The sequence below is a fragment of the Bubalus kerabau genome, chromosome 10 (assembly GCF_029407905.1).
Source record: "Bubalus kerabau isolate K-KA32 ecotype Philippines breed swamp buffalo chromosome 10, PCC_UOA_SB_1v2, whole genome shotgun sequence".
Classification (NCBI taxonomy): Eukaryota; Metazoa; Chordata; class Mammalia; order Artiodactyla; family Bovidae; genus Bubalus; species Bubalus kerabau.
The window spans coordinates 91384932-91404657 of NC_073633.1; the positions used below are offsets into that span (position 1 = coordinate 91384932).

The window sequence follows — 19726 nt, forward strand, 5'->3', positions numbered from 1 at the left end:
TGCAAGACAAACTAGCTGGGTTAGTGAAAGCTTCCTTAACATCCACAATGTTAAGTCAGTGGCGGCTAAAGCAAGCATGGAGATCATGCTGGACAGAAGCCATCCCATCTACTTCCTCCTATGAATTAGAAAGCACTCTGAAGACAGGTATTGCTTCTTTTTTATCTGGGTCTACTCCAGAGTTTAGTTCAGCACATTAAACAGATCATCAATAAATTTTTGAGTTGCATGGAAAAAACAATTGCTTATAGCTAAAAGTACTGACTTGCATTCAGAGAAGCTGAATAGGTTTCAGCCAAAGCTTAAAAATTCACTTTTCTTTGTGTGGAAACTAAAAGTTTGCAGTGTGCAAATAGTATTCTATAACTTGGTTAGCCTGATATTGTGAATTATTCTGGTTATAATACATAGATAAAAGCTTAACAAATGTCCCTTTCCATCTTAGACAATACAAAACAGAAACTCAAGCTCAGCACTTCATTACATCAGATATAAATGAAACTAAATATCTGACTTTTGAATACACATAAGCCCAGAAATACTCAACGTTTTGAAGGTATAACTGATTTTAAAATGCTTTTGGTAAAAACTGGTATTTCCATTTTATATCTTAACAAGTGAATAAATTGCCAAAGTACTTAGCAAAGTCTATAGCTTTGTTGTTCAATATGGTCGCCACTAGCGACCACTTGAATTATGGCTAGTCTGAATGAAGACATGCTGTAAAATGCACACCAGATTTCAAAGACTATAAGGAAAGAAGAACGTTAGACATCTCAGTCATTTTTACATTTCTATATTGAATTTTATGTTGAAATTCTATTTTGGATCCATTAGACAGTATTACACACTATTTATAATAGCCAGGACATGAAAACAACCTACATACTCATTAACAGATGAATGGATAAAGAAAATGTGGCACACAGATACCACAGTGGAATATTACAATATACAATGGAAATTCAGCCATCTAAAGAACAAAATAATGTCATCTGCAGTGACTTGGATGTACCTAGAGATTGTCATACTAAGTGAAGTAAGTCAAAGACAAATACGCTATCGCTTATACGTGGGATCTAAAAAAAGTGGTACAAGCAAACCTATTTACAAAACAAATAGTCACAGATGCAGAAAACAAACTTATAGTTATCAAGGGGGAAAGCAGGGGAGGGATAAATTGGGAGATTGGGATTGACATATACACACTGCTATGTATAAAATAGATAACTAAGAAGAACCTATCATATAGCATAGGGAACTCAGTACACCTAGTGACCTATTTGGGAAAAGAATCTAAAAAAGGGTGGATTTATGTAAGTGTATAACTGATTCACCTTGCTGTACATCAAAAAACACAACACTGCAAATCAACTTCAAATCAACTGTACTTCAATAAAAATTATAAAATAAAAAATGCCATGTTCCTTTATACTTTTTAAATGTGGTACTAGAAAAATTTATATTATTCATGGGGCTTATGCTATAGGAGATTGTAGCAGACTGAATAGATAATAATTTGCAGAACATGCACAACCATTTAACAAATATGATACTGCTGAGACAGTTACATTTAAATTTAAATTTATTTAAATTCACACTTAAACATTTTGCTGCCTTCACTATTTATGTTCTCTAAAGTATCAGGGAGAAATGAGACATTTTCTAAAGTATTTCAAATGTTAAGAACCACTACTTTATAAACTAGAGATTCACTGACTTATTAACTTTTTTTGAGGAATAGAGAAAAAGGCTAAATAGGAGGCTAGCTAGTCAATGTGTAAAGCACTTCACATTGACTCTTAATAAGAAGCTTTACAGAAAATACACAACTGCAAGTAAAAGGAAAGATGATCTTGCCTTTACCTGTTGGAGTAGCATTTTACATAGATGTGATGGTCCAAAAAAATAAGTCCTAGAGTTTCTAAATTAGGAGAGGTATTTTAAGAATGGAAGGAAAGGAAGAAGACTCTGTAGGAATAACTTCAACAGCAGTTTCTAAAACAGAGAAGCTATAGAGAATTCCTGGCTTACAGAACCCTATTTAGTCTTTCTGAATTAAGAATATTATTTTAATATACATATTATATAGTTATACATTTACAAATTAAGTATAATGAACTTTTGCTAGCTCACATAAACTTTATCCATCTGGAGTACAAGTATTTTTTTCTCTAATTTGTCACATATAATTTGCCATACTTTTAATACTGAGGAATATGGAGGAATTATTGCCAATCCAAAGAGATACTCATGAGTAACAGAAAAATACACCTAAAATGGTTTCTGCTAGCCTTTATTTGAGAAAATTTACACAAAAATCCCAATCCAACACTTACAAGTGAATCTGTATAAATCCCACATGCCTCTTTCCATTAAACAAACAGAAAAACAGCTTATGATGGGCTTATGACAATGATACAACAAAGCATACTTAAAACTATCACTCTGATCAGTAATTTAGACTGTGTTGAACCACAGATCCTCAAATGGAGGAAAACATAACATCCTTGTTTTTAAAGTTGATTTGCTCTTGCACTAGTCTTTTATCAAAAGCAAATAATTTTACTTTTCAGATAAAATCAAAGTGTAATATCAATGAACGTTAAACCCAAAGCACAAATGTCCAACTTGGCAGTCTTAACATAAGGAAAAGAAAGGACGTGAAAGAATTTCAGTTTCACAGTCACGTTTGGGAACAAAACATTAGCAAAATAAAATGTTTTCCTCTCCTATCCTCTTCTTTGACACTTTGTCAGAAGACTATAACCAATGGAGCGGCTTTCATTGCTTCTAAAAAGGGGAAAGGCACCAGATGGAAACGAGGATCTTGTTTGGCCAATGGTACGAAACAGAATTTCACCTTTAAATGTCTGAAGATGGAGCTTAACTCAGAGGTTGGGTTATTCTCAACCTGTTTGGATGTATCCTCTGTTGTTTAGTATAAGTAATACCACAGACTTTCTCAACATCTGTTGCTCTTATGGGGTGTCCCTGATGGCTCAGCTGGTAAAGAATCTGCCTGCAATGCAGGAGACCTGGGTTCGATCCCTGGGTTGGGAAGAACCCCTGGAGAAGGGAATGGCTACCCACTCCAGTATTCTGGCATGGAGAATTCCATACTGTATAGTCCATGGGGTTACAAACAGTCGGACACGACTGAGCGACTTTCACTGAAACTAAACACTGTTGCCCTTATGGTGAGATTTGGTCAGGTTCTCAGAAGCAGTACCTATTTTTCAACAGCAGATGGCAGTGTTACACAAACTGATGAAAGAACCACTTCCATGCCACAAGGGAGGAATTCGTTGAGTGTGTGCTCAGTTGCTGAGTCGTGTCCGACTCTTTGCGACTCCATGGACTGTTGCCCACCAGGCTCAGACTTTATCCATGGGATTTCCTAGGCAAGAACACTGGAGTGGGTTGCCATTTCCTTCTCCAAGGGATCTTCCTGACCCAGGGATGGAACCCATGTCTCCTGCATTAGTAGGTGTATTCTTTACCACTGAGCCATCTGGGAAGTCCAAGAATTCATACAGGGAGTCAAGAGAGGATGAAAAGCCTTTTGTGTTTACAGTAGCTGGAACATTAACAGAACAGGCTGAGATTTTAGCAACATAATTTGCCCCCCTTCCCCCTTGGTACTTTATCCAGGTCATCACAACAGTGTTCTGTTAATTCTAATATGCTGCTGCTTAACTGCAAGCTGCACAGCCCTAAGTCCCGTAATTCTTGTCATTGCAATGGGACAAGCCCTGCAAGAGTCAGTAGACTTAAAAAAAAAAAGAGAGAGATTACAGAAAAGACAAACTCCCACCCACTTTACTGGGAGAAGTGGGGAAAATGTCAGGTGATATTATATGTCACTGTCAATGAGCATAGTCATTTGTGCCCACACTTTCTCTTATTCATATTAGTATTGGCCTTTAGGTAGGCACATGTCCCAAAGCGATTCTTGGCTTTGCTTTTACAACAAATATTTTCAAGTATTTACTCGATTCATGATCCTTCTAGGTGTGTTTACTTCATATATCTTAATCTCCTCGTGAACACATGAGAACAGAAATAAAGTCAGTGACTTACCATGTAAGAATACTTGGCAAATTTTACTTGTTTTTTCTTCTGTAGAAGTTATGTTAAAATTTAAGCAACCACAAAACTGACAAAGGACTTGTATCTAGGATATATAAGGAATTCTCAAACTCAATAGCATAAATCAACTATACTTCAATTAAAAAAAAAGCCTCAGTAGTGAAAAGAACAGTCTAATCATAAAATGGGCAAAAGAACAGATATTTCACTGAAGAAGATATACAGATAGCAAATAAACACATGAAAAGATGTTCAAACACCATTTGCTAATAGGAAGATACAAATTAAAACCACATGCCTCTCAGAATGACTAAAAAAACTTTTTAAAAAATAATAGCAAATACTGCTGAGGATGTTGAGAAACTGGATTGGTCAGACATTGCTACTGGGAACGTAAAATGACACAGTAACTCTGGATAAAGAAGAGGACGGTTTCTTACAAAAATAAACGTGTTTACCATACAACCCAGCAACTGCTCTTTTGGGCACTTATCCCAGAGAAATGAAATTTGTGTTCACATAAAAACCTGTACATGAATGTTCACAGCAGTTTTATTAGTAATGGCCCAAAACTGAAAACAACACTGATGTCCTTCAACAGGTGACTGGTGAAACCAGGGTACACCCACACCATGAAAGACTCCTAAGCAATAGAGACACAAACTACTGACAGATGCAACAACCTGGATACATTTCAAGGGCATTATGCTGAGTGAAAAAAGTCAATCTCAAAAGGTTGTATATATATACTGTATGATTCCATTTATATAACATTCTTGAAATGACAAAATTAGAGAGATGGAGAACAGCTTAGTGGCTGCCAGAGGCTGGGGCTTGGGGTTACAGAAGGAGATGACTGCGGCTATAAAAGGGAACCACAATGGATCCATGTGATGAAATGGTTCTGCATCTCGTGGTGGTCACACAAATCCATACATGTGATAAAACTGCATGGAACTAAACACACATAAATACACAAAAAGAGAAAAGTTCAAGCAGCTGAGCACAAATGTTTTAATTCTCTAAAGTGAAATTTCTTTAAGAGCTATCTACAGTTCAAAGCTCATTCCTATGAGGTGTCACAGCCATCAGCCTTCTGAGAGACATAAAATTATGAAAAGGTATCACCAGAAGCTAACTAAACATTTCAGCTAAGGGTCAAGAGGAAGTTAAGGGTGTTGTCACACGGAAATCCAAAGAGGACAATCAGAAAGAAACAAGTTCAACATGGTCATACAAATGTTGGTAAAACAAGAAGAATGGAAGCCCAAGCTGGTGAGCAAGTGGGAGAAGGAAAGAAAACATGGTTCAAACAGATCATACGAGGAAACCCAGTACAAATGCTGGCTTTGGCATTATCTAGGTAACCCCTGTTTTTTGTCATAGGTGACTCTAATAATAGTCTTGTTGCAAAACCAGTCCAAATCCTACCAGGTTAAAAAGAAGTCCCTCTTTGACTTCTTGGGTGAATGTGGTAACCCACGTCCTCCCACATCAAAGAGATCAGTTCTGGCAAGAAAGCTCCAAGGTGCCTTGATGGTGCTGTTGGTAGGATGCCTTTTGCCAGGCACGTCCCAGCGATGTTCTGCTGGCCAAGATTCAAGGTGGGAGGAGACTGGGCTTTATTACTCAATCAACTTCTTGGCTTTGAAGAAGCGACGCAGGTAGAAGACCTGCCAGGTGGCCAGACCAATGAGGCAGAACATTGAAAAGATGCTGAAGTACAGGACCCGAGTGTTTGTGGACTCTAAAACAAAACAAAACAAAAAGCAGTGTAAATATAATGAAGGAGGCTCAACAGGCTAAATGGCCAGGGGAAAAGGCAATTAATTAGCTTCACTCTGCCCCTAAACCTTACAGTAGGACTTCAGATAGTTTTTTCTTTCATTTTCATCTGATCTGATATATAAATGTTAAAATTACAAAGATTAGTGCTATTAATTTGATACACTAAGCTGACTGATATGATCAATTGCTTATTACAGAAAAAAATGCTATTCCCTTGAAAATCAAACAGGGCTCATTTACCTGTAACAGCAACAGCACTGAAGTGAGCAACTGCCCTTCCATAAAATGCCCTTTGGTAAAACTGAGAAAGGGGTACACCAGAATTTAAAGTATGGGGACCTATCTCCTTTATGGTGCTGAGAAAGTAAGAGTCACTGAGAAGTAAGAGTCGCCCTCCCCTCACCATTGGTATCGCGCATCTCCTCTTCTCGCTTCTTCATGTAGGCAAAATCATTAACAATAGACTCTGAAAGGTCTTCTAGGCGTCGTAGCTCCACCTCCAAAGGTTTGAGCTTCTCAACTTTTGCAATCTGGAAAAGAAAGGAATTATGAACCCATTCCCTAAAAAAATTGCTCTGCTCAAGAGCTCTATGTAACAGAGGTGTCTTTTTAAAAGTTTCACCGATCTTAAAATCCATCATCATTCTAACACATTTTAAAATTTGGGCTTCTTCCCTGCCCTACTGTCTAGATGTTTCCATCTCAGACTTTTTATATACTTTAATTTTGATTAAAACCTCCTTAGAAATACTAATAATATGGTAGGCTATATTTCCCAAGATTTCTGACTTTAATAAAGCATTTTACTTGCCATTTCACTTTTGTCTAAGAAATAAGCAATATTATTAGACATAAGTGTGAGCATCATAGTATTAGTCAAATGTGATTTTAAGAAGAGAACATACCAAATTCCCAATAGGGAATGCACAGGAATGAGAGAGTACAGATAACTATAGCACTAAGATAGTAACTCAAACTGCAATGCCAGTTATCAAAATAAATCCCCAAGGATATCCCTGTGTGCTAAGGAATACAGAGTGTGAGAAATAAACTTGCTTCTTTTTTCAACCCAGACCACTGTGAAACCTCTAAGAGCATCTAGTAACTGAAGGCACATATGACCAGAACAAGGATTTCATTATTCTATTTGTTTTTTTTCTTATCAATCTTAATTATGATTTGCTTTAAAAACAGGGATATAGTATCAGAGCTTTCCAGATCTTAAAACTCATGTACCAGTTGCTCTTAATTTTCTACCACAGAGAATTCTTCAAAAAATATTTCTGCATCTGCTTCTTTATTCCCTATACATTCTCTACATAACTCCCTACTTTTTCTTCTTTTTTGTCCAATGAAACTTTCTTGTACTTTCTCTGTTAAATGTTGACAGCACTTAACGTGAAGTGAATGGGAACAGTTTGAGGGTGTTCTTATGTTCTATTTACTGAAGAACAAGACAAAGTTATTAAAAAAAAAAAAAAGAAACTAGAAACTGTTAAGATAGGGATATAAAAATTGACTTTATATTTAAGGTACCTAAAAATATGATGATGGGTTTGTAATGATCCACCTAAGTTCTTTCACTGGATGTACATTTTCCCATAAAGGGTTGGGTAGAGTTAATGGCACGAAAGCTTCAGAACAGAGTAAAGCTAACTGGGTATGAGATTTACACAACAGTCAATACATTGAGCTAACACTCCTAGCTGAGCACACACATGTCAGGTTTTACCATTAACCTACAACACACATCTATTAATTGATCTCCCATAGAGATGGACAGCAAAGAAACCCCCCCAGGAAAAGGATACAAGACACATAATTAAATAAGCTGAACCTTAGCCTGTTTAACATTTTCCCTCCTGGTATATGCTTTCCCCTCCAAAGCTTCTTGAATGTGATAGTATAAAGGCAACAGCATGATACGTCTTTATAGAGGTAAATGATTTAAGGCTCCCTAGATAGAAACGTGGGCTTCCCTGGTAGCTCAGCTTCCCACGGTTGCTCCCTGCTGTGTGAGAGACCTGGGTTTGATCCCTGGGTCGGGAAGATCCCCTGGAGGAAGGCATGGCAGTCCACTCCAGTATTCTTGCCTGGAGAATCACCACAGACAGAGAAGCCTGGAAAGGGCTCCAGTCCATGGGGTCGCAGAGTCGGACACAACCGGACAGCTGAGCACAAGCACATGCAGACAGGAACTTACAAAAGGAGCTGGAAGCGAAACTGTGGCTGTGCCTTTCTGTGCCAGCTGGAACTAATATTCTTAAAAATCACTTTGAAGACTACTTCTAAATCCCTATCCTGTTTTGGGCTTAAGAAACAAGAGCCCAAAGGCCTAAGATCCAAAACAGGAGGACGGAATGAAAATAAATTTGGTACTGAGAACAGCCTTAGTAGATAGTCTCCTAAACCTGTTTGCAATCCTTTTCCTTTCTGGTGCCTCCTTAATTTTTTAGTTGCACAAAAAACATATTCCTCCTACTAAAGAATTTAAATTATTCAGAAGTAAAGAAAATAAAAACAAAAGGCCCATCTTCACAGCTCCTCAATCCCTACATCCACCCATTCCTCCCTAAAGATAACTTTGGTTATGAATTTAGTATAGATCTTTCAAGACTTTGATAGAAGATAACACACTATTTATGCCTTTGTGTGTATACAAATGTACAAAGGAAAATATAATTTAAAACGTATCTATAAATGTGACCATAATGTATATGTTGTTCTATGGCTTCCTTTTTTTATTTAATAAAATCTTTCTAAACACTTCAGTGCTTGTAGATTTACCCCATTCTTCTTAACTGCTGCACAGTATTCCATATGGTACACAGGCCACTGTTTAATCATTCAATTTCCTAACCCCTTTTCTGGTATAGCTCCTACTCTAGACGCTATACTTCTATTCATAACATATCATCCAAGTTGAATCTCATTTCCCCAATGAAATCCCTACTCAATCCTGTCTTTAATTCAGTAAATTACCTCCAGACTTCTGAGTGGGATGAACATCAGTACAAAGAGCTAACAAGAAAATCTCTATCAATATCCCTACTGACTGTTCTGCTACTCTAAACATCTGATTTAATGTTCATAGAGTCTTTAAGAATGTGAAATTAAACCTGTTTCATGGAGGCAGGCCATTATTATTCTAGTCTACTTTTCTCTTCCATGATTAGAAGGATGATGTGTGTTTTGCCAAGTTTGATAAAAGCAAAAGCCTATTTCACAGGTTCTCCACTAGGAGGTAGCATTCCCCTTTTAGGCTGCATTTCACCATTAAATAAATACCAGGGCTCAAAGAGACTTCATTTTACAAATGAGGAAACTGACAATTTCATAAAGTTACTCAGTCCTCTGAGTGCAAGACCAAGACCTCCAGTACCATAGTCTCATGACTCCCTATTCAGGGTCACCAAAGCATTTATTTAGCATCAAAACTGCAAAGCTCTGCTATAAAATGTAAGCAAAAATGAATCCCTGACTTCCAAGAGCATACATATTCAGTGTATCCAAATCCCACCTATCTTTCCAGCCTTAACCATGAAGTCTCCTTTAACCACTACTGTCCACACTGATTCCCTCTTCTCTAAAGCCCCACAACACTTAAGACTGCCACACAATTAACACTCATAACACTGTCATATCCACGTTGTTTTGCTTTTTATCCTTTCCCCCCACACTAGTTTGGATCTTGAATGCAACAGCATTAGAATGATATATACTTTGTGTCGTCCCACATGCCTGATATACGGTACATACTTGAAGCTGACCCATTATGTCCATTCTATGCCTTCTTTAAGGAGTCAACTTCCTATAGCAGATATTAAGTGCTGCTGGTCCCCTGAAGACAAGTGCTTCTTGAATGTTAAGAGCATCAACTGTCACTCAGCATTCACTTTCACCAGGCCCACTGCCTAGGAGAAAGTTTTCTCTACCACAGTATCGATCACTCTCATCTGTAGTGGGAGGTACTGTTTGAAAAAGCTTACACATCTACAATACCTCCCAAATAACTGTACAGTTACCCTTAAACTATACCCAAATCTTCCATTCCTCTAATGATGATTTGAATTCTGAAGAGTTCAGAGTTCTATGGTAAATCTGAAAGACTGTTTCTTGAAACACACACGTGGAACCAGCCTCTAGGGAATCACTGGATTCTTTCCCTTGGTGGAACTTTGAGAAACTCAAGACAGAAGCTTCACGAGGAGAGCCAGATTCTGGCAAATGACTGTTATCTCCATACCCACATCCTCAACCCCTGCAAATTTTAGAAGCATAGCAATAAAAGAGGAAACCATCCAGTCTTAACACAATCAAGACAATGAAGATAGACTTACACCCAAAGCCAAGTCTTCTTTTGCACGAGGGCACATGGAAGATAGACTTACACCCAAAGCCAAGTCTTCTTTTGCACGAGGGCACATGGATTACAGGATTCTTCAACGAAGGTCAGAAGGTCAACAACATGCCAAAATAAGTCCAGAAAAGACTGCCAATCTTAGGACTAAATGAATGAAATTTAGAAAGATCCTATTCACTCTGTCATAGCCGTGTGGCAGCTTCTAGGCAGGGCAGGAGAAGGGAGCTAAAATCTACTGAACTGATCACCTATGTGTCAAGTAGCTTACCCATGTTATTTATTTATCTAGTATGTAGAACCAGAGTTCCTCCTTCATGAGGGCATTCAGAGAAACAGAGCTTTTGAAAAGGCTTCAGCTGATGCTTCAAAAACTGCAACTGCGTTTTTGGTGTATGTGGGTAGCAAATGGCATACTAATAGAACCTTCAGGCAAAACATGATTTTAGTTGTGCTGAAAATACTGACATCTAAGCAGGAAGGGACATACACAGCCCAGCGAGTTAGAGGATATGTCAGACAGCTCCTTCCTGGTGGGATAACTGCCTTCATTCCCACAACTGTAAGATTAGATAATAAGTCTCTGCAAACAGCTGTTCTAGCTCACAGACCACAAACTAAAAAGAAATGGCTCAATTCACATACTGACCCTACGAAAATGGGACCCTCTTAGGGGATAGTGGTGAGAGATCCTTAAAATCTATTGGAGGGAATTAAAAATGTTTTATTTCTGAGGAAATATGCATTCTTTCTATTTAAAGATTTCAAACTACAAAACTATATTTCTTTACAAAACGTCAACCATTCTGCCTTCAAATAATGTCACCTTACATTTATTTACATAGCAATTCACATGCGTTAACTAAACCTCCATAACAATTTGGTAGGTAGTGTGGTACTCTGTCCAGGTGTTTAGACAATGATTACTACTTAATTGTACAGGACCATGTGGGATTTCAGAATTATGAAGTCCACAAATGTGAGGGAGACAGACGTTTGATGTGAAAAAACATTAAAAGAAACATGCCACCCTCCTGAATCCAAACAGTGATGCTGAAGGGCCCCAATCCTCTGGAGATAAAGCCTTGCCCTCGCCCCCAGGGCCTTAAGTTAAATGCCTCAAAACCTCTACTAATGCCCAGTGCTCTCTGGTAATAAACTATACAGCAAGCGCTTCTATCATCCATGTTCCTGTCACAGGCATTGGACCAGGGACAACTAAACAGCCATTTCTGAGCAAGGTTCAAGGGAGCCGGCCTAGCTTTGTCCTGAGAAAAGGGCTTTGGTCTTTGGCCTGTGTCATAATCACATGTCATCCTCCGTCTCAGTTTGATCTGCTTTTTGATTGAGGGGTGGGGGAGTGGGGAGGTAGGTCACCGAAGAAAGTAATGGGAGGAGTTTCTTGGTTAAGAAAGAGAATTTTGAGCTGTGTTGTAACCATGTGCGTAAAGAAAGGCTTAGGACGTGCCAGACTGCTGAAGCAGGAAGCAGCAAAGGAAGCACCGTGGTTTCCTTTCTGCTAGGGATTCCCCTCTTGGGTTAAGTAAAAGGTCAGGAAAGATAAAGGCCCTTTCCTAGTGTCAACAAAGTCCAAGCATGATGGAAATTCCAGGAGGTACAGGGGTATGGGGGTTCTAAAATGCTATACAGTGGTGATGTCCACGTTCTTGTGTATGTAAACTCAGAATAATACTGTCTGTTTTAGAGAAGCAGCAGCTATGTCTAGTATCTAATCTGAGGGTGAGAATATAGCAGCAGTATTCAAAAACTGAAAATTCTTTTACCTATTCTTCAACCTCATAATAATACAACATTTTTCTTAGTGTTTTATATCATATAACAGTGCTTTAACTTACTAAATACAATTAGGATTCCTCTGACTCATAAAAGTTTAAAAGGATTTTTCAATTTACTCTTAAGTTCATTGAACAAAAAAGCTCTTGGCTTTATTTCTTTTAATTAAACTAGCCTGGAGACAGAAACAAGCCAACTAAAGTCTCTATCAGGAATTGCCTTCCATTCACAACTGCATCACTTGCTCCGATTTACTTACAAATAACTCAGTCTAGTCTTGTTCAACTGAACACATGAACTAAGAAAAAAGAGGAGACCTGGAGAGCCGCAATTACTGTACTACTACTTCCTGTTGCAGAGCCAGCCACTGGCTTCCAATCCTCTTCCATTTTAGGGTATTTCCTTTCCAAATTCTGACCAAAGATAGAATAACCTCTCCTGTTCCACCATTCCTAGAAAATTCTCTTAAAATCACTTAAAACAGCTTTCCTTTGTTTATTCAGTTTACATTCTTCAAAATCCATTTATACTTCCTGTAGCCCATTCTTCTATATGCCTTCAGGTACTTTCATAAAGAGACTGAGCTGGGTAAGAACACTCTTATCTTTCTGTAAAGATCAATCCTCCAGGCTTAAATAGGTCTTGTGGTTTTCACAGGTGCTCTTCATTTAAAGAAGCTGTGCTGCCCCCAGAGTCTCTCACAATAGATTAAAAGAGCCCAGTTCCCCTCCCCTAATTCTAAGCACACTTCCAGCTCCCCACCACCCAAATAAACGCCTATTTTTATTCTCTACAAAACATGCTGTCAGCAAAACTTCAAGTCTCTTGTAGTTTTTTTTCTTCCATCTTGCTCTCTTTTTGAAAAATTTGAAATTATTTTAATTAAAAGCTATTTTTGATTATTGTGTTTCTCAAAGACAACACAATTGTTCAAATCTAAACAGCACTGAATCTATGCCCTAGCGATATATATACATACATAGCTGTCAGTCTGGGAATAAAAACCATAGGAATTTAAAAAAAAAATCACTTTTCTTAACCTTGAACATCAACATTAACGGATTCTAGCTTTTAGAAATTCTAAGTATATATCTGGTTTCCGTCTCGAGAGCACTGCTGGCATGTGCTTGAGCGTTTTATCCCACCAACATTTCTACGGGACGGTTGGTCCAGTCATTTGGCTGACAGCACAGCCAGAATCATTGTTCAAGGCTGTTAACACAACTTTTTTATATCAAGCTGGCTGTCACATGACTGCTGAGAAAACCACAGCCTTCTGGGCAAAGCACAGCCTGTTGGCCTGACTGGGTCACAGAAGCCTCACAGGGCGGCGAGCTACTGCCTCCACTGGCTGTTAGGCAGGACGCACCTCTTCATAATTTTTCGCTTCCACTCCATGCTTCATGTCTAGGATCACGAGTTGGTCAGGTATCCGCCCTGTTCCTGAGAAAGAAATCAAAGGCTTCATTGTGAGGAATATTTAAAATTCCAGGAAATCACCCACCCGCCCTCCCTCTCCCTAACCCCTACCCTCTCAATAGAGGGAAACAGTCGCAACTCCTCCCCCTACTCAGCTGCAGAAAATTCCTGGCTCTGGTTAAAAATCACAAGCATTCCAGACAAAGCCTCTATGTGTGTGGGGTGCCGGAAAGCGACAAGAACACGCTGCTGGCAAACATCTCTGAGGGAGCAGGGCACACGATGCTGCAGCTGGCAGAACAGGAGCAGAACAGGAGAGGAGAGCACACACAGGCTCGCTGGGTTAGAAAACCCACTGCGGCGCGCAGACCAGCAGGCGGTGGGCACCCACGCAGGCTGCACAGGCACAGCTCCACATCCGAAAAAAGTCGGCCTGCGAAATTCTGAGAGAAGGATTACTAGTATATGCTAAGCTTGGATTACTTAACACAAATACGAGTACTGAAAGGTACACAGGATTTGTCTACTATTCCACTTATTTCAAAAGTTTTGGTCAATGTAAGGCCATTTCAATAGGTAAATAAAATGGTACAGGACTATCCCCACAAAGCCCTTAGAGGAGCCCAAGAAGAAACTTAATAGTAAGAATACAATTCTCAGGGATACTTCTTACAAACAGAAAAGTCCATTTGGGATATAGTAGGACCAACAGAGCAACGTTCCCATGAGAAATGGTAATCTGATCAAAAAGAATTCTACTCTTACCAAGTAGGAGAAAGGGAAAGATTGCAAAGAGCCCCAGAAAACTGCTCAGTACTCATCCTGTGGAATTCACCTGATTACTTAACTAACAACTACCTGCATGAAATCAGGAGTTCTGGGAAACAGTGCCACTTAAGCACTGTGGTTCCTGAGACCATAAGCCATACAGAACGGTACTGTACCCTGAGAAACACTGGAGATTTTCTGAAACATCAATTCAAAAAACAACTCACTGAGAACTCTCAAGGCACTAGGACTGTGGTGGTGACCGCAATCTCTGCCTTCAAATAATCTGATGGGCATCTAAGACACAAGTATGCAGGACAGCACAGTGAAAATACAAAGCAGTCTAAAACTTTAAGGAAAAAACAAAACCAAAACAGTTTAGATAATCCTGGCTATTGAGCAAAGGTTAGAAGAGGCAAGAGATTAGCTGTGGACAACACCTGAATGCAGATAAAGAAAGTATCTAGGCAGAAGGGAACACGTGGGCAAAGACTCAGCTATTGAAAGGAATGGAGGACTTCCCTGGTGGTACAGTGGATAAGAAGCCACCCGCCACAACTAAAAAATAGCCCCCACTTGCCTCAACTAGAGAAAGCCTGCGAGCAGCAACAAAGATCCAGCACAACCAAAAATAAATAACCAGGAAGGAAGAAAAGAGGGTAGCATGTTTAAAAGACAGTAAAGACGTTCTTTTGGATAAACCGGACAGGTCAAGTTGAAAGCAATAAAGTAAGACTCAATAGGTAGGGTCAAGAAACTAAGTCCTGGTGGTCCAGTGACTAAGGCTCTGCAGTCCCAACACAGGGGCCCCGGGTTTGATCCCTGGTCAGGGAACTAGATCCCGCATGCTACCACTAAGAGTTCACATGCCACCACTAGAAAGTCCACATGCTGCAACAAAGACTGAAGATTCCAAAACTAAGGCCCAGTCAAATGAATAAATAAATACCGCTAATCACTTCAGTCGTGTCCGACTCAGTGTGACCCCATAGACAGCAGCCCACCAGGCTCCCCCGTCCTTGGGATTCTCCAGGCAAGAACACTGGAGTGGGTTGCCATTTCCTTCTCCAAAATAAATACTAGGGAAAAAAAAAAAAGAAAGAAACTAAGCCAAATCACAGATCCCTTCTGAGCATTAAACTAATTAGGTTTCCAAGAACAAAAGAAAGCAAAACAAAAAGGGACCCTCAGAGAGGTGTCTTCTCCCAAATCCAAATTTTTTGCTTCTTTTTCCTCATTTAAAAGTGAAATCCAAGCAGCTCATAGCTCCATCTGCTCCAAATGATCAAGATACTCTCCTAACAGACTTCTCCCACAATCTGTCACAGCACAGCTTTAGCATTATTCAAACACAAGTGAAACCACAAAACCACAGACCACAGAGTCCAGAATATACAGTTTCTTGCACAGAATAGCCAGCCTATCCCCTTAGCTGACATCATGGCTCCAAAGGGTCTCCTTTGTAAAAAGACCCGTTAGTAATCTCTCTTTGCATTTGCCTGGCAAATGGACAATCTTTTAAAAGGTACCCAAAGATCACAGGGTATCAGGTCTTCATATCTGAATAAACAAATGGATAAACACAAATAAAACTAGAAATTGAGTGTTGACTATAATATGTGTGTGTATACACGTTTATACATAGACACACACAGTTTAAAACTAGTTCCTAGGCATTTACATGCATGGCATCAGCATATAAGAAATTTAAAACAAAAGATCTCTGCCTTCAAAGAACTCAAAATTGGGAGTGTAAAATATACACATAAGACATTTAAACAACACAAGGCTGTATGTGTGATACACGTGTATCTCCAGTAGTAAGTGATGCGCTATTCGGAAGAAGCCACAGTTACCCCCTTGGTATTTCTGAGACATGCTCAGCATCTCAAGGTGTTTGCTTTTTCCCCAAAGCCCTCATGACCATCTGACTTATATTTGCCTATTATCTATTTGCTCCAATGAAAATGTAAGCTCCACTGAGAGCAGAGACTTCTGTTGTATTCACTGCTATCTCCCCAACACCTAGAACAGCAATGGATAAGTCAGTTAATTGAGATATTAAGCAGACTAGAATGGCTGAGGGATGTATTCAAAAACATGTATTCTAAAGGTTCAGGTCAGTTCAGTTTAGTCGCTCAGTCGTGTCTGACTCTTTGCGACCCCATGAATCACAGCATGCCAGGCCTCCCTGTCCATCACCAACTCCCAGAGTTCACTAAAACTCACATCCATCGAGTTGGTGATAACATCCAGCCATCTCATTCTCTGTCGTCCCCTTCTCCTCCTGCCCCCAACCCCTCCCAACATCAGAGTCTTTTCCAATGAGTCAACTCTTCGCATGAGGTGGCCAAAGTATTGGAGTTTCAGCTTTAGCATCAGTCCTTCCAATGAACACCCAGGACTGATCTCCTTTAGGATGGACTGGTTGGATCTCCTTGCAGTCCAAGGGACTCTCAAGAGTCTTCTTCAACACCACAGTTCAAAAGCATCAATTATTTGGTGCTCAGCTTTCTTCACAGTCCAACTCTCACATCCATACATGACCACTGGAAAAACCATAGCCTTGACTATATGGATCTTTGTTGGCAAAGTAATGTCTCTGCTTTTTAATATGCTGTCTAGGTTGGTTACAAGTTTCCTTCCAAGGAGTAAGCGTCTTTTAATTTCATGGCTGCAATCACCATCTGCAGTGATTTTGGAGCCCCCCAAAATAAAGTCTGACACTGTTTCCACTGTTTCCCCATCTAAAGGTAAACTTATGTTAATATAGGAAGAGGGCATTCCAGCAAATGAATAAATGTGACAAGTTTAGAGGGAAAAATGAAACCAGAATGGCTGGAGCCTGATGTGCAGAGGGAGACAAGGCTGGATGGAGCAAGAATATAAAGGCTATTAAAAGCCACAGTGCCTAAAATCTCAGCTAGCTTGAAAATTTCATGATTCTGGGGTTCATTCTACAGAACAGGAACATTACTGCCACTATAAAGCAGCAAAACCTTTCAAAGAAGGACTGATAAAATGAAAGTTTTAGGAGATAAATCTGGTGGCAGTATCTGGATATATGAAAAGCAGGGATACTGGTTAGAAGGCTATTGACATAATCCACAATTTTATAGTTGAGAGTTCAGAGTTGTGTGGTGGCAGATATAGGAGGTATTTTGAAAGAAGTATCAGCACAACTTGATGACAGACCAGAAAAGACATTAAGTATGAAATTTCAAAAATGTGAGCCCAGATAACTGGAAAGACAGTGGTAATACTGATGAATAAAGGGAACTAGTCTGAAAGAGGTGGTCATGAATATAGTCTTCGACGTCTGAGTTTTGAGGTAAGAACAGTACAACCATCTAGAATACTATTGAGACATCCTGGAACTGGCAGGGAGAGGGGTATCAATCATGAAATCATTATTACAGTCTTTTCATGTTCCATTCTATTATTTCATTTACTTTGGGAGAACTCCTTTAGCTTTCAGACTAAATTGACCCATTTGAGCTCAAGGGGTCAGTTTTTGGTTAACTGTTAAAAGCTGCTAGTTCTTTTGCTATTCCTGGGAATCCATTGATGCTGTTGGTAAAGGTGCTTGCTTTTCTTCTAGGATCATTATGTTCTGAACACTGTATAAATGTAAAATTGCCAGAAGTCCTTTTGCTTCCTTATGGAGAAAGCCTGAGAATAAAGTCAAATGGAGGCAAAAAGCTTTAAAAATGAGGTAAAATGCCCATGATGCTGTTAAAACCCCAAGATACTGTCATGCCTGAAGCCAGCACCACATTGTCGACTCCCCTGTTCGCAGTCACACAGTCTTTCTTTAAGCCAGTTTGAGTTTCGTTCTGTTTGTCCTGCAGCCCCAAAGGGCCCCAAGTAATATGGCAGGTATAAATGTATACAGTTTTTACAGTCTGGTATCCTTGAAGCTGAAGAACAGGGAGTGAAGAAGCATCTGCTTTTTCACCAACCATCACGCGCAGAAGCCATCAGATAATCAATCAGCTTAAAAGTTTCTAAGGGCTCTTGGCCTTGATATGCACAGAACAAGCCACAGCAAGACACCAGGACTGGGAAGCAGCAAGTGCCCTGGAGATCAAAAAGTGTTTCTGACAAGATGTGATTTGTTAGACAGACCCTACTTCTAACCTCTAAGAAAACATGTCACTAGCATATAAATGCACTACTTTCTAGCATCTATACAAATTTTAACTCTGTTATTCAAGCCAAGTACAGCATTCAAGAAATGCCTACTCCTGTACATGCAGAACTCTACCCACTCGCTGACTTTGACTTATATGTGTATGCACCCCAGCAAATGTAGTTTTCATTTCCTCTTCCTGCCAGGAGAGGCCAGGAGAGAAAAAGTTCATGCTCTAACTTACTTGGAAGATGCTGCTTAATTCAGGGAAAACACTCTGATTTACTTACCCTTGCTCTCAAAACACACTTCAAACATGTCATAATCTTCAGTGGTAAAGGCAAACTTCCCCTTGGTCGCATCCTCCTTGGAGTACAGAATATGGCCAGCAGAATCTGTAATCTAAAAGAAAAATAAGTAAGAACAGGCAGCAAATAATATTTGGGAAGAGAACTTATAGCAAGTGGAGAAATGGAAGAAAACACTGTCTATAAAAGACAGTCTATTATGATGATATGGTCCAAACAGTCCCAAAGACAAGAATTAGATTAGAAGGTGAAACCAAAATACAGTAAATTTCGAACATTCTAACAGTTGATACAGTTGATATAAGTGACTTTATTAGCAAAAGCTCGCTTTATAGATTGTAGGCCAGTATCACTTCCTAGAGAGAGATGTGTCACAAAAATACAAGTGGACAATTACCCAAAGAATATACTACAAAAGGAGAAAGGTATATGAGGACACATTTTTTGTATAACACAAATCTTGATGTGGTGCAAGTGGAGAGTGGAAATGGGGCCCCTGATACAAGGAGAGACAGAAAAGAAGGCTTGCTGGAGGACAAGTCTGGAAGAGCTGCTCCTGCAAATTTCATGTTAATTATGCCAAGGACTACAGGAGGTGTGGGAAGATAGGTGTGGGGATAAGAAGTTACTTCTAAAAAAAGACATCTTTGCTTTCCACAAATAACAATTCCTGTCTTCTAAGTTGTTGGCTCTTCTAAGTTTTCCAAACTTAAACTGCCCCATTCCTAGAGAAAGGTCTGTAACACAAGCAGCAGCATATATTGCTAAGTGAATGATCGCAAATAAAGCAAGGGTTTGACACAATATTATGACAGACTGGGTCTCAGACTTCTTTTCTAGAGCACATGACTGTCTGGGCAGAAGGCACATTTCATTACCTAAGACAGGAAGCTACCTGCAAGGTGGAACACAAAAGGAGTGGATTACTTATAATAAACTGGATGTTCTAATGCTGTCTGTAAATCAAGATTTGATTATAGGTGAGATTTTATTTTTTTAGGTGAGATTTTAAATACAAAAACTCAGTAGCATACATGTGAGTGTGAGTGTGAAGTCGCTCAGTCA

The 19726-nt window shown here is 39.3% G+C and overlaps 1 protein-coding gene across 1 annotated transcript in view; it reads right to left on the minus strand.

Annotated features, from left to right (window-relative positions):
- Positions 1-2280: 2280 nt before the first annotated feature.
- TMED10 (transmembrane p24 trafficking protein 10) overlaps positions 2281-19726 on the minus strand; it is a 34887-nt gene continuing 17441 nt past the window's right edge. Inside the window, exons 2-5 of the mRNA XM_055538688.1 lie at positions 18644-18755; positions 13404-13477; positions 6284-6410; positions 2281-5839 (exon numbers count right to left, since the gene is read on the minus strand). Coding sequence (XP_055394663.1) covers positions 5718-5839; positions 6284-6410; positions 13404-13477; positions 18644-18755 — 435 coding nt within the window. The 3' untranslated portion in view covers positions 2281-5717. The remainder of the gene's footprint in view (positions 5840-6283; positions 6411-13403; positions 13478-18643; positions 18756-19726) is intronic.